The 14,132-nt window shown below is 39.1% G+C and overlaps 1 protein-coding gene and 2 non-coding genes across 6 annotated transcripts in view; 1 reads left to right on the top strand and 2 right to left on the bottom strand.

Moving 5' to 3' along the window:
- Positions 1–5,244, top strand: part of Ask1 (apoptotic signal-regulating kinase 1) — a 56,996-nt gene extending 51,752 nt beyond the window's left edge. For 3 of the 4 annotated variants that reach the window (XM_022850522.2, XM_022850524.2, XM_086972461.1), the window contains 4 exons: positions 1,587–1,814; positions 3,204–3,568; positions 3,881–4,228; positions 4,446–5,244. In XM_022850522.2, coding sequence (XP_022706257.1) covers positions 1,587–1,814; positions 3,204–3,568; positions 3,881–4,228; positions 4,446–4,506 — 1,002 coding nt within the window. In that variant the 3' untranslated portion in view covers positions 4,507–5,244. The remainder of the gene's footprint in view (positions 1–1,586; positions 1,815–3,203; positions 3,569–3,880; positions 4,229–4,445) is intronic. The other variant, XM_022850523.2, reaches the window with a different exon arrangement.
- Positions 5,245–7,640: 2,396 nt separating this feature from the next.
- On the bottom strand, positions 7,641–7,722 carry TRNAS-CGA (transfer RNA serine (anticodon CGA)). The gene has a single exon. It is a non-coding gene; the product is annotated as a tRNA-Ser (tRNA).
- A 1,107-nt stretch (positions 7,723–8,829) lies between these two features.
- On the bottom strand, positions 8,830–8,911 carry TRNAS-CGA (transfer RNA serine (anticodon CGA)). The gene has a single exon. It is a non-coding gene; the product is annotated as a tRNA-Ser (tRNA).
- Positions 8,912–14,132: the final 5,221 nt, after the last annotated feature.

The raw sequence follows: 14,132 nt of genomic DNA, 5'->3' as shown, positions 1-14,132 counted from the left end.
AACTGCCATATATCGACCATATAGCGCATAGACTACGCCCTATATGGTCGATATGGCAACAGATATTCGGTCTTTGTCAGAAGTACATTAATCTTGCAACCATCGAAATGTATCTCGTACCTAAGCACTATTCTACTTTGACCAAAAAGCTGGTTTTGATATGTTCGTTTTTGTGAATCCTAACCTAAACAATAGTCGTTCGATTAAATTAAAGGTACAGTATATTCGATTCTAAACAGTATAGGTAGCCGATGGTAATGACCTATGCAGGGTGGTCGATCAAGAGAGGCTCACAAACCTGAACGATCCGCCCGTACCGTTGTTCGTGTTAAATCTAGCTGCTTCGCAGGCGCTCCGGTGGTAATCTACATGTCGGAAGTAGATCTGCTATTTGAATTAAATCTGTAACGTAATTTGCCGATAACATGAGTGCCAGTCGAAGTTAACATGTGTCTTATTTGAGTGCGCGGCTCGGACGGCGGACAGAAGCCATATGTGGGCGTCAAAGGCGAAATAAATTTCTATATTCTACTAATATGCTGGTTAGGCGTGACGAACAAAAAGAGCATCGACGCTACAGCTGAGGGAATTTTTATAGAAAAAGAGGAAAAAATGTTATTCTAGCCATAAGGTGGTACGTTTCGATGGTGTGCCTTTGATCTATCGTACAGATAACCAATATCTTGGTTTTTTTTTTCAAATCTAAATGTGATTATTGTTATAGTTGTGCTTTGTTACGGCTACTTGTTATTGCCTGCTGCAATGCCCACCGTCCATATTGGCTCCGACATATTGTTAGCTTAGTACGCATAGAAGTGCTATCAATAATTGACTTTCTGCGAAAATTTCGGCGAACGGATAGTAAGCCCGAATGGCGCTTTCGTCATATGGTAATATGTGTGCTAGTGTTTATTGCAGAAGTGATCGTGCTCGACATGCTGAATTTTCAAAAGAGATATCCGTTAATTGGATTAAATAGAAGTCTATTTGAGCTATCCTTAGCCTTTCCAAGGCGTCGACGATATGTAGATCAGAAAATGCTAGCTAGCTAGCTATGAACAGGTGCGGATACGCCTTAAGGCGAACGTTTCGCTAACATAGCATTCTATTAACAATGACTACCAGTACGATTAGTAAAACTTCCGTACACCTGTGTGGCCTAAAATTGTTCACTGCAGAAAGTTCCCTTTAACAATTACCGTTGCCTCTTATCAATAAGTAAGCAAATGAGACGTGACGTTAACGGAACGAAAAATAGTGTCTAGCCACTCTTTGCGAAAACGCTCGAAATTTCGTTCAAAACAGTCCCCGATGCGACGTAATAACAGTACAGGTGTGATTGTAGCACCTATACCAACATGTCGTTATATATCGATAGACGACCACGTCAACAATAACAAGCATCATGATCAATGTTCGAGATTTAATTTCACAGTGTTCCAGCAGTGTTCTCGCATGTGACGATACTCAACACTCTAGATATCGGATCCTTTTCACGTAGTTGGGGGTACGAATAAAAATAGTAGGCGAATCTTGTATTTTTCATGCTGACATTTGTTGCCGTTGTGCTCGTGATGTTATTACAGCTGCTGTCGATATGGATGGACAGGATTCGAGGAACATTGTCTTCAGCTTCGGTACTCCTCATTAGTGAGGACCATCTGAAGCAACTCCTGAGTGGAATCATAGCATATGTACCTGCGCAGGACAAGGGCCATCTCAGCCGGGTGCTCGCTATGCTCAAAGAGCTACTCGACTACGACGGGCAAGCCGTCAGCCAGCTCCAGACAGCACTCTTTGTTTTTCAGCAATCGGTTAGCAGCATACGAGCATCATGTATAGGCGCATAGAGAAATATGTAGTTTTTCTATTTTGCTGAAGAGATCTATTCACGATAAGCGAGCATTTGTATGTAATAGATTAGTAATCTATATAACTTCGTTTGGACAAAGACAGTTTATCTAGAAACAATGTACCGCGTTGCACCAAGAGGTAACTCACTAGGCTTCTATTTGTGGTTTTTGCTGACGAGCTAGTATCAGTAATGGTAATTATTGATGTACCAAAGCAAATTTAATGCCGAAGAGAATTGTTGCTTTATATTAACACAAACGTAGCGTTATAGTTGTCTAACCGGCTGCGTCAATCGGGAATGTACTGTTACTGTATACTACCAGGACTAGTAACTTCTGTAGTGATCATAAGGTAACTGTAATACACTTTAACTTAACCGTTGTGAAGAAATCGCCGCCGCAACCATATATATATATATATATATATATATATATATATGTAAAACTGTGGACATTTGCTTAAAAACTGTTGATGATTATGTCAGTTTCGTTGGCTGCATGAGCACAAGCGGTCAGTAGGGGGCAGACTTTGTAAAAATATTTGGTAACGTTGAGGGCAAACATTGAGTAAAGAGTATCTTGACAAAGGTATTGATTTTGCTGTAGTCTGCTACAGTTGCTGCACTTTTCGTTAATCTAATGTGTTATACCATATTTTCTCTAATTTACACTATATAAACCGGTGGAAACCTACCGCACGGTTATAATAGACATTGAAGTATAACGCATTATTACTTCTATCTTGGTGTGCTATTATTGTTGTTATTATTACAAGGACCGTTTGGCTACTGGCACTCGTCCTGGATTCGCGCAGTTAACCCAAACTGGTTATAGGTGTTCCCTAACTGGCTTTCTCTTGGGGCTCCTATTCCTTGACTGTTATGTACATAAGAACGACTGAGTAACTTTCACGAACTCTCATTAAAAAAATTCAGGAAAAAATAATTTTTCTCTAGTTCACAATACATTAGAGTCTCTAACGAATGTGTCTTAGAATAAGAACAATACTTTCCAGCCATGCTGTCATGTAGTTTCTTACCATCAAGCCAAGCAAAAATATTTAGAACCTCATTCAACAACAGGATTATTGTTAAGGCGTACACGACATTTATTTAACGGTTTGTGTGGAACTAGTCTTTAAACATAGTCTAAGAAAACACAATGGAACGCTTTCTCGGCTGTCGCGTATCTAGAGAAAATGTGGAATCAGCAAATCCTCACAGCGTGTTCCACCGTCGGCCAACATATCCCACTCTGTACACACAAAACATTTTAGATGCTACATAGATGCCTCGCTTGCCCAGGCGACTTATTTTTCGTCTCCCTCCATATTTTTCCCGATCAATACAGGTCATGGAGATCCTTCAGATTCGGCAAAACATTAAGCCGCACTGGATGTTCGCGCTGGACAACCTCGTTAAGCAATGCTGCCAGGCAGCTATATCGATTCTGTCTCCAGAACTAGCCGCTAACATTAGTGGGCATAATATAGAGGAGGAAGATGATGATGGAGATGATGATCGGGTGTCCACGACAAGTGGCGTCTCGACCTCGAATTCGATTCGGTCCGCGGCACAAAAGGTTGGCGAGGAATCTCCTGCTAGTCATCTCCCTTCGAACCTTCCGGGTACCGGAGATTTTCTCAGAGCATTCGGACAACTCGGAGCTGCTCAAGAGAAAACTGCCAAGTATGTTCTCTTGAAGGGCACAAACGAGTACGCCAGTGACACAAACATTATCTCTTATTATATTATTATATTGCTAAATAAGTTACTATTATATTACTAAATACAATTTAGTAATAGTCTAGCACAGCAATAGGCTTTTTAGTGATAATCAGCCATGCTTATAAATCGTTTGGACCATTTTCATTCTGGAGCACGTGTACCACTTTAACATGCCGATAGTTGGCCTCCCAGCCGTTGTCGACCATTGTTTGGTTTTTAAGAGTTTTTACGTATGCATACTTATTAACCGTGAATAATCAAATCCACGCGTCCGTCGTTGTTTCTGCCACCGTCTGTTAGTCTCGTAAATACGCTGGTACAAAGTGAGAAACTCTACCAGGACCTGTTGGTCTCATTACTTCAAAGTCGACATCATCAGAGGAAGTTCGTCCAAGACGTCGCTAGTGATTCAACGGCCTTGCAGCAGACGCCTCACGTCTCTCACGCTTCCCAGGAAAGTATTCCCGGTACATCGGGAATGAGTCGAGCTCAAATTATCAAGGAAGACGGTGACCCTTTGATGGTACAGTGGCTGGAGGACATTGGACTTGATGAAGAGAGTGTGCTTAAGTTTGTCAAGGAACGCTTCACAATAGAAGACGTCCTGCAACTCGTTGATAGGGATGACCTCAAACGACTGGGCCTCAAGTGCGTCCATACTATCGTAATAAGCTAAATGCCAAAAATCAGTGTAAAAATAACATGATTATATTCATAGTAAGCATATCGTAGTGGTTCTGCATCATATTGGACTTCATGTAGCCATAAAGACAATTTTTACTAATCGTAAGGTGAGTTTTACAATTAGTGCTTGGCAGATAGCAACAAGCTCGTTTTTGTAAGCTTCTTATATTTGTAATTGCAGGCTTGGCTATGAAGTTCGAGTGTGGACTGCTATTCAGCGACACCGAAGTCAAAAGGATTAGATAGTTAACGCCGGTAGCAACTTATTTTAGGAAAAGCATTGTTGAAGGTTGAATATATCCCCCCCCCCCCCCTTTTTTTTTTTTTATTAAATATGTTGATCGCCTCATATTCAGCCAGTTTTGATCCACCAAATTTAATTTCTGCCCACTTTTGCATGCGCCGCTCGTTGAGTGAGGCGATGAAGGGGCAAGACCCAGTTAAGTTTATAACAGTTTTCCAACATAATAATAGAAACAATTAAACATAGTTGAGTGTCAATCTATAATCAACACGAGAGTGACAACAAATACCCGGCATATCAATGCTAACGGCGACAACACAGAGCGTTAGCTTAATGGAGGCATTATCGAAAACTGTACAACCTAAGCCTCCAGTTTACCATAACTATCCCTTATTAAACAGACATTTGGAGTTTAACCACTAGAGTAGGTATATTGATTCATCGCTGAAAACCTGTGCTGAGGCTATTAAAAATTTAATAAATATCATAAAGAATCAAACAAATCTCCAGCACAGTTGCCTTGATAAATGAAACTTCACAGAAAAAAACCCAAGAAAAAAACGCTATGTCATAAATGCCATTCACAATACAATAGTTACTATCTTAAGTTTACCTTATCAAAGCTACAACTACCTCCAGGAACGTTAAACAATCGTCGGCCTCAAAATTAACAATTTAATTAACTTAATACATAATAAAAAGTACATAAATGTATATTGTTGTGTGATTTTGCAAAGCTGTTAGTTGTTATTATCTGTTTTTAGGTATATGACTTGAATAGCTCCGGTAAGTTAGTGTTCGATAGAAGATCTTTCGTTTTTCATCTTAGTTGGATCCAAAGGAGGGTTTAACTGCCCAGATTAACTTCGTGTGGAGAAAAAAGAAGTCTTCGTCCCCTAATAATAACAAGCTGCACGTGAAAAGAACGCGGAGTTCTACTCGAATCTTAGCAACTAATTTGTTTAGATAAATAGATGTTTTGAGCTTTACGTCCTGTACTGCGCCGCCAGACACTGCTTTAGACGACAGATTGAACTGTCGTTTATTCGTTATCGCTCTGTACAATTTTCTCCCATGTTTTCAGTCATTTACTTATTCTACCTAGTCAGAAACTGCTGTTGAAAAAACTTCAACCAGCTTTCAACAGCTTCTTTATTGTAAGACGCACTGTTACAAAAACCATTTGCTACTATCCAGAAAAAGTGGTAATCCTATGGCGCACTCACTCGAGGATATGGCGGATGTAAAAGACTTTTCATTTGAGCTCTTGCAACGGCAGTAGTAATGGCTCTTGCCATATACGGTTCGACATTGCCCTGAATAAGGATAACTTCGGTTTGTCTGTCGAGTCGTCTATCAATGTCATTGAGCTATTACCGATCCTTCTAGGTCGTCCTATTTTCCCCCATCATGTCCACGGATCTGTTGTTGAAGCGGCGTGTTGTTTGATGGCGGTCGATATAGTAGGAATAATAAGAAGCCCAGTTTTTATAGGTTAAAAACAATCAACAATTATTTGTCGAGGTCGGTAAAGATCTAGGATGGCCGACCGGCCAACTAACTTCAGCCGAGCAATCTATTTGGCCGTAGAGTCTTAACTGTAGACGGTACAATAGCTTTCTAACCTCAGCGAAAGGCAACATATACAAAAAATACTTCAAGCTTTAGATCAGTACCGGCATTAAGGGTTGCTTTAGACGGCTGGCGTGCGTGAAATAGGGTAAGTGTACGCGCGGTTTTGTATCCAAACTATCTGATATGACTAGTCACTTACATGCGATGACGTTGTGACAGAAAATAGGTACATACATTTGTTCGATTACGTTTAGTGTACGATTTGCTGGTTTTCAACTAAGCAACCTCTGGCTTTTCCGCCAGAAATTTGGCCATTCAAGTGGCGGTGTCGATAGGGACGAGGTATAGCACGTATGAAACCTGAACTTCTTTCACCGGGAACATCCATTTTGGAGCCCAGAAACAAAATTCCACTCGCCGCACAACGGAACTACAGCGGCGTAATGAAAAATGGAGAGTGCTCTTATATCGCAAATAACAGTAAACAAGCAGCGCGAAGATCGTTCCCCTAAAAGAGCAGCAGGTAACGCAGTTGCGTGCTAAACAGGGAACACGTGGTAGTCCAGGTTCGAGTTCGAGGACACTTCCTCTTGCAATAGGAGCCAGCGGTCCGTATAAATACTAATTAAATGGGGGATGTAAAACACGAAACATAAAGTAGGGCTGATTAAGCGAAGAGAGCTCAGATATATAAAATATCACCGGTTTTCAACCAAACTAAAGATAACACTGAAAATTGTATCAATAGAGTACCTAGGTATTTAGAATCAGTTTAACATTACTTGTACGTTTCGCGGTGATCACATCAGTACTGTATAATGAGATAATATGGGTCAAGTCTATCCGGCTCCATGGGCTGCTCCGACTGGTATGCAAGCAAAGCCCTAAGCTACCCATGGGTTTCATTGGCTTCCAAATGGTCATGCGACTGCTGCGATCACGACTGCTGAACGTACACATACCGTCTTCTCTTGTCCCAGCTACCACCTGACTGTCGTAATTAATGAAATGAGAAATAACCCATAGCTTAATAATTCTGCTCAATAATTTATATCCAATCAATCATACACGCTTCTATATGGTGTTTGCCACTTGTTGTATCTATTGATCTTTTAACTTCAATAAACTGTCTCGCTCTCAGAACGAAAGTGTCGCACCTATAGACAAAACGAAAATAAGTATAGAAAGTATATAGATGGTAGAGAAGCGATTTGTGAACATTCTGAACTTACGAACCAACGACTGCGTCTGAGTATCTTCAAGAAAGAAGTTGAACTTCAAAGGCCTTTCACATTACAGCATGTGTGGTCCATGTTAAACATGAAACCTATGTACCGCAGTTACCATATTAAATAAAGCCTTGTTTTAATAAACTTTAGCATCGTTATAAGGCTTCACTCCGATGTAAAACGCCCTGGGTTCTCTGGATACTTACGTTTAGCCACAAGTTCGAGAAAAGTGGTGCGAAGCCACCTTAGCCAATATAGAGTTCGTACGAATAGGTGAAACTGCAGTTTCAACAATGCGAACGTACGTGAGAAAGTATGAAAATGGTAACGCAGCCGACAGGATTCGAACCTGTGCGGGGAGACCCCAATGGATTTCGAGTCCATCGCCTTAACCGCTCGGCCACGACTGCACGTGACTGCTCACAAACATGCGTTTTAATTAGTTTCTGTTTAAGGACAGCAGGACCTTGCACATGCACCTGGTAACAATTTAAGACATTGCCTATAACATAGCTATTTTAATTTTTTTTTCATTTAGTCTATTAAAATTCCTACTTTACAGCAACAAAAGGCCTATTCTGCATTTTGCTCACCTGTATGATCACCTTTGTCAACAGTGCGCTCTACCCCATTAGACTGTTTAATATATATACACATATCTTCTATTATTCCCAAGTATGAGAACTTAAGCTTTGAATTTCATTTATCTTTATAACTCTAGCTGAAATATGTGCCCTGTCGATAAGTAGAACTATTCGTTTATGTGATATACCGAAGCAAATTAAAGAGTTACTTCGGATCCCAGGACAAAAATTCAAGACTTCTTCGAAGAGAAGAGATAAGGCCAACATGGCCTAATTTTTTTTAAGCAAATGATCCGAACAGGCTTTACTAAATGTATTCCGCATTTGCACAGAACATATGTATATGGTAACGAAAATTTAGATAAATAAACCAATGCTTGAATGTTTTCAAATTGAGCTTTAGATAAAAATAAAAGTAACCATCCAAATGTGATTTCACGTTAGAATTGACAATTAGTTTAATAAGCACAATTGATCACTTAATCAAGCGCAATACATTTTATCTTAAAAGTTTTGGAGTATTATTATGGTTAACCAGTTATGGCAGAAGCTTACAATTCATTATTTCGTTAACTTACTACACACTGTGCACTAAATATGCTTCTGACCTTAAACAACTGATTACAGATCTTGTAGACGTTGAGGAAGCCTAATGAATACTTTAGCTATGATAATTACTTTTATATAAATATCTTATAGCCAAATATTATAGTTATTAATAATAAATAAATACTATAGCTTGAGTGCGCCGCAAACAATTGAATTTTTATTGAATTATATTTCTCATGAGATACAGTCGTTTATTATGCGGCGAACATCACAGCCAACGTGTCTAGCACTGGGTCTAGAATTTAAGTTGTACTATTAGTATTGCTACTCATGAACCTCACACAGTTTTTTTAATGATTAAACATGAAAAATAACAAAACGTTACGCAGCCGACAGGATTCGAACCTGTGCGGGGAGACCCCAATGGATTTCGAGTCCATCGCCTTAACCGCTCGGCCACGACTGCAACGGCGAACAATCAAACCTCGGTTCATCGGTTCACTGAACAATTAAAGAACTAATTAATATTTACTTTTCTTCTCTTAAACTTCCCTCTTTCTCCCTTAAACTTCTCTTAAAAAATGTTCTAAACGATACGTTGCGTCATTTAGCTTCGACCTGTATCAACGTCTTCCGATTCATAAGCGACTCACTAGGCAACCGGAAGCCAATCCGAGTGTGATACCTGTCTCCTGTTACGAGAGATTTCACCTACTACGCGCCGAAACATGCTTTCCTAAGGCAGCGAATGTACTTTGGAACCTTCATTAGCGACTGTATTACTTAAGCCAGTTTCTTAACTTTATATTTCATCAAACATTGCTGTTAGCATACAAGTTATATGTATTCAAAAAAAAAAAAAAGAAAAGAAGAAACTTAGACAGCTAGCCAGTTTTAATAAGAGATCAACAATATAACAATGGCAAACGTTGTTTTTTAAAATGGTCCTTGGAACTAAGAGCTTAAGTTTGTGTCAAGCCGTAGATCATTTTGTATTTTACTATCATCCTATACGGAACTAACAAGTTACTTCAAAAATATTGTTCAGTTACGGAAGTCTCTAAACAATTTTGGAGCAATCTTCTTATTGATGTCATGGAAGAAGTATTTGATCTCTTTGAACTTTAGACTAATCGTTCTATTATATTCAGAAGTTCGTTATCCGTGGGGACATTTATTGGGCATTCCTATGCTAAACGCTCATAAACCGATGGATAACGCACCATGATATATTATTAAGCAAATGATATTTATCAATCAACAGAGGTGACGTTCAAGAACTATGTGCTCTTGAAGAAAATCTTAGTCCCTCAATGAGAATCCCAAGTTTTTCAATAGTTGCAAAAAATACAATTGTTAATTTTTCCATGAGAATCAATACGCTTATAATATGCTTGCTTGATCTAATCATAAACAAATAAATAAATAATTGCAATATTTATTTTAACAAATATAGTGTTTGCTTTATTGTTTCCATGCAGATCTCTTTTCCTTTACAAGTTAAAACTTTTTTTCTAGCACTCTTTTCAACACGCTCTCCATTTAATTATAAGTTTCGAAGCATACTTGATAATTTAAAAGCACAAAAACTAGTTCACGAACCATCAACAGTTTTTTGCTCCTTCCATTAATTCGATATATCTTATATTTGATATCTCTTTCAATTTTTCTCTCTTTTGCTAACTAAAATGAACACTATGGTCCTAATTCGCTGCAGCATGTTCCATATAACGTCTTCTCTCAGCACACATGTATAGATACGTAATGTTCCTTAATGGTGACATGGCATTTCGCTTCAGCGTTCCTGAACACTAACGGCGTTCATTACTTTCGAACGGTGAAGAGGCCGTCATGTTATCTTGAATGGATTAGCTAGACCTTCTTTTTTTGCGGACGTTTCTTTCCTCTCATTTCTTTATGTGACACATTCAAATTCTAATACTTTTGCTATGTAGGGAAGCACCAAACGGATTGTCGGCACCATACGTCGGGTAATCGAATTGGCAATGCCATCATATCTGATTGACCATGAAACGGACAAATGTACAAGAGAGTCTTATCAAGCCAGACCTGACTGTCTCCGATGATTTACACGTCACTGATGGATCGCTTACAATATGCTATTAGGTTCGATAATGGCTTTTCCCCGTCACAGAGTTGAACATGATAAATGACGGTTAAGGTTTACTCAAACAATCGTACAAAAGTAACAATAAAAGGATCTGACAACTACTTTCGCAGGTCAGGTAATGATGTTGGGCTTGAGTGTCGAAGAAACCATTGTTGTTAGCCTTCTGTCTATTCCTTTTCATTACGTTCCTTTTAAGTACGTGTAACAAACACGTTTCAATATCAGTTTATTTAAAGTTTCACTCAAAGAGCACATCTATCCCCAGTTCCACTACTACGGTAACAATAACTAATTGATATTCTACATGGTCGCATAGTAATGATAGTTAAAATGTTCCCTCTGTCTCTCGCTCTCGCCCTCCCTCCCTCCCTCCCTCTCTCTCTCTCTCTCCATATATATATGTGTATGTATATATGTATAGGTAACTATATATATATATGTATATATATATATATAATTACCTTCCGTGCAATAAATTTTGCTTCTTTACTCTCAAAAATAGATATTACTTTGATGTTTATTATAAGACAAGGAAAAGAAGTAAACGAAAACAATGTATTTTGGAGCACCAACCAATCAAGCTGTTAACCAAAATTTGATGGTTTTCGGGATACATTTGTTAGATTATTTTCTTTCCTTTCTTCTTTGCAATAAACATCAGTGTCTGAACAAGACCTTCGAATGTTTCGTCACTTTCACTTCAGTGAATGCGTACGCAGTACTTATTACGTCGAACGATCATACCAACTCGAACTGATAGAGAAAATACCTTCGATAGGTTTTTACAGTGATCTCTCCTCCATCATGTAGACGTCAGTTGATCCACGAGATCAGTACCCCCACAGTAATTATTTTATAGCCGTCACAACAGCGACGATTTTATAGGAGCTCCTAAACGCCACTGCGAAAACGTCACCCTATACAACACGTTTAGAAGTGGCACCGTGAGTGTAACGAACGAAAACTAAGGGAGACGTCCGAGAAAAAAAAAATTGCTTTGTGAGCATAGTTTACCGAAGGCTTTCATCAATCGGCAGAAACGAGATGGCCACCGCTGGGGTGGTTTGCACAAGTGACTCACTAATGGCCATAATTAAAATGTTAGCGGACGAAGGGACACGTTTATCATGTCATCACCATACAGCGACAATGATATACATTTCATAGTAACAGCATTCTATATAAGCACTTTTGGATTCGCACAGTGCCGATGCTACATTTGACTCGTTGTCCATTTAGTAGACCTTTGATCTTTCCCATAGTGTTTCTCTGTACGTAAGTTCATCTATGAACAAACGCCATAACCGCAGTTAGTATAAACAATAGATTCTGAATATAAGTTATCAGTTTACTTTTTGATCGTTGCTTCTTCTCTACGATGTATGTGAGCGTATGTCTATGTAGGTAAGTGATATTCTAGGCACCGTCGTTTATCAGATGTCGTATACATCATATGATAATAAGGAGATAACGCCATCGTAAGGTGAGTTACAGATATATTGTGAACAAGTTAGCAAGTCTGTTGGCACATATTTTTTTTTGGCATGTCAGCCACTTCATATAATTTTAAACGTAGCAAAGGCAGTTCGCTTTTAGTGACAATCCTAGGAGATTATCGTGACGGGACGCATCCGTATATGTCTGTAGATGTGATGGTGGTTGTGGTAAAAATAGTGATTATTCTGTTATGTCTGACTTTGATGATACGACAAAATATCAAATATATTCAGAGAGCATCATTTACATACATGGTACATTTTTATTTTTTATATACTGCTGATAACAACCGTTGGTGTAAATAAGTTAGTTCTTATTCAGTGTTTCCGTAATCCCTCCGTAGTTCATTCAGTTACTTTGTCACTTGTTATTCTTCTATTCGCTGCAGCAGCTGAGATCTTCACAATACAAAGACAAAGACGTTGTCATCTTGTTGCCATTACCATTATTGTGTGTATATATACGATGATCCCTCATGAACGTTCGCATCCTTGCGACTTGATCCGTTTTTTTTGCCTAGGCAACGAGCTATTACCAGTGGTCATTCTTCAACCCGGCAAGCTTCGTTGTATAAGCGTATCTGCCCAGTACGAGCGTCAATTCTAGTGAGGCATTAATTGTGACATGATTTATGTCATTGATGCATCAGGTCATGACGAGCCATATAAGTCCGCTATATTGCACCCCATAATCTTAACGGCAACGGTAAGCATGCGTCTCACACGTACGATAACACTAGCAACAGGCACAACAATGGCTGTCCTATTCGTCCGCAAGCTCTGCCACGGCCGAATCACTGTAGTCTATGGACGCTTTACAAACGACGGCGATGATTGCACTTCGTTCAGTAATGGTAGTATTATCGTCGTGAATGTTTTATATGGCCAAGCTCATATGTTGTCGCAAACAGCAGTAAATTCTCCTACCCGATCTACCTTGTCAATGAATTTGTAAGAGTAAAGAAAAGGTACATTCAACGTTTACGTACTACGTCATTGATGAAACAATGTAGAATAACGGCAGCAGCGGACAATACGACGACTTCGACGATAGCCAGCCATCAAATCCGACGAGCGCCCGTTCCGCCGGTCAAATGAAAAATGAACAATGCAGAAAAGAAGAATATATCCATGGAAACTTTATGGCACTCAGTGCGAAATCTAGTCATTTTACTGTAGTTAATAAACTTAAATAACTTCTATTATGCAATGACTTCGTAGCATTTATTGTCATTGCACGAGACTTATTGAGTTGTATCAAAAAGCGATTGATTTAATACCGAGCACCATTCAACGAACCAGCCTTGTGGCACGGGCAGCAGCTACAGCCCTAGCTAGGGGCGTTTTTGCAGTAAAAATTGCTAGAAAAACTTTAACGATTTTGCACGCCGCGAAATCATATAACAAATTATGTCCAAACATTTGCTAAACTGCGGACGACCGACATAGCGGCTCATCATTCGAGTCGAACGATCCTCTGTATTAGAGCTTTACGGTCAAGGTACCAATTTTACGACCCCCAAGTACACGTCTATGCGACCCAAACGAAATGTTTTCGTTATGTTAATAGCACCTGCTGTTTTCGGTTGCTAAACCCTCGCGCAACTGTTTGAAAGAACAATACTCTGTATTGTTTTCTTTTGATTATGGGCACTCACTTTACATTGTTCCTTGTGTCAACGTATGTAAACTCTAGATCAGTCATCTGTGAATACTTACATATGTCTATGTTTACATGGCACACCGTATCTGCTAGAAACATACATTTTTGCACGCAGCTCCTCTGTGTGAATATTGTACGTATCCCATGTTCATCTAGGCAAACAGTTGAACGTGACAGCACAATCACCAATCATTATAATCGTTATCATACAATGTATACATACGTACCCAATAAGAGACGCATGCAGTATAGACATATATGTACATGATATGCGCTCCTTACTAACATCTATAGTCAAAGTAGGCGCTAAACCATAGTGTTATAGCCATTGCCCAGTCGCCGATGGTGTTCTTTTTCAGCTTTAATTAAATATTTCGTTCTTGGCTAAACATACAAT

This window comes from Varroa jacobsoni, unplaced genomic scaffold, assembly GCF_002532875.2.
Source record: "Varroa jacobsoni isolate VJ856 unplaced genomic scaffold, vjacob_1.0 scaffold_1468, whole genome shotgun sequence".
In the NCBI taxonomy this organism is placed as follows: Eukaryota; Metazoa; Arthropoda; class Arachnida; order Mesostigmata; family Varroidae; genus Varroa; species Varroa jacobsoni.
The sequence above is the reverse complement of the archived record's forward strand: the minus strand, read 5'-3'. Positions and strand labels throughout refer to the sequence as shown.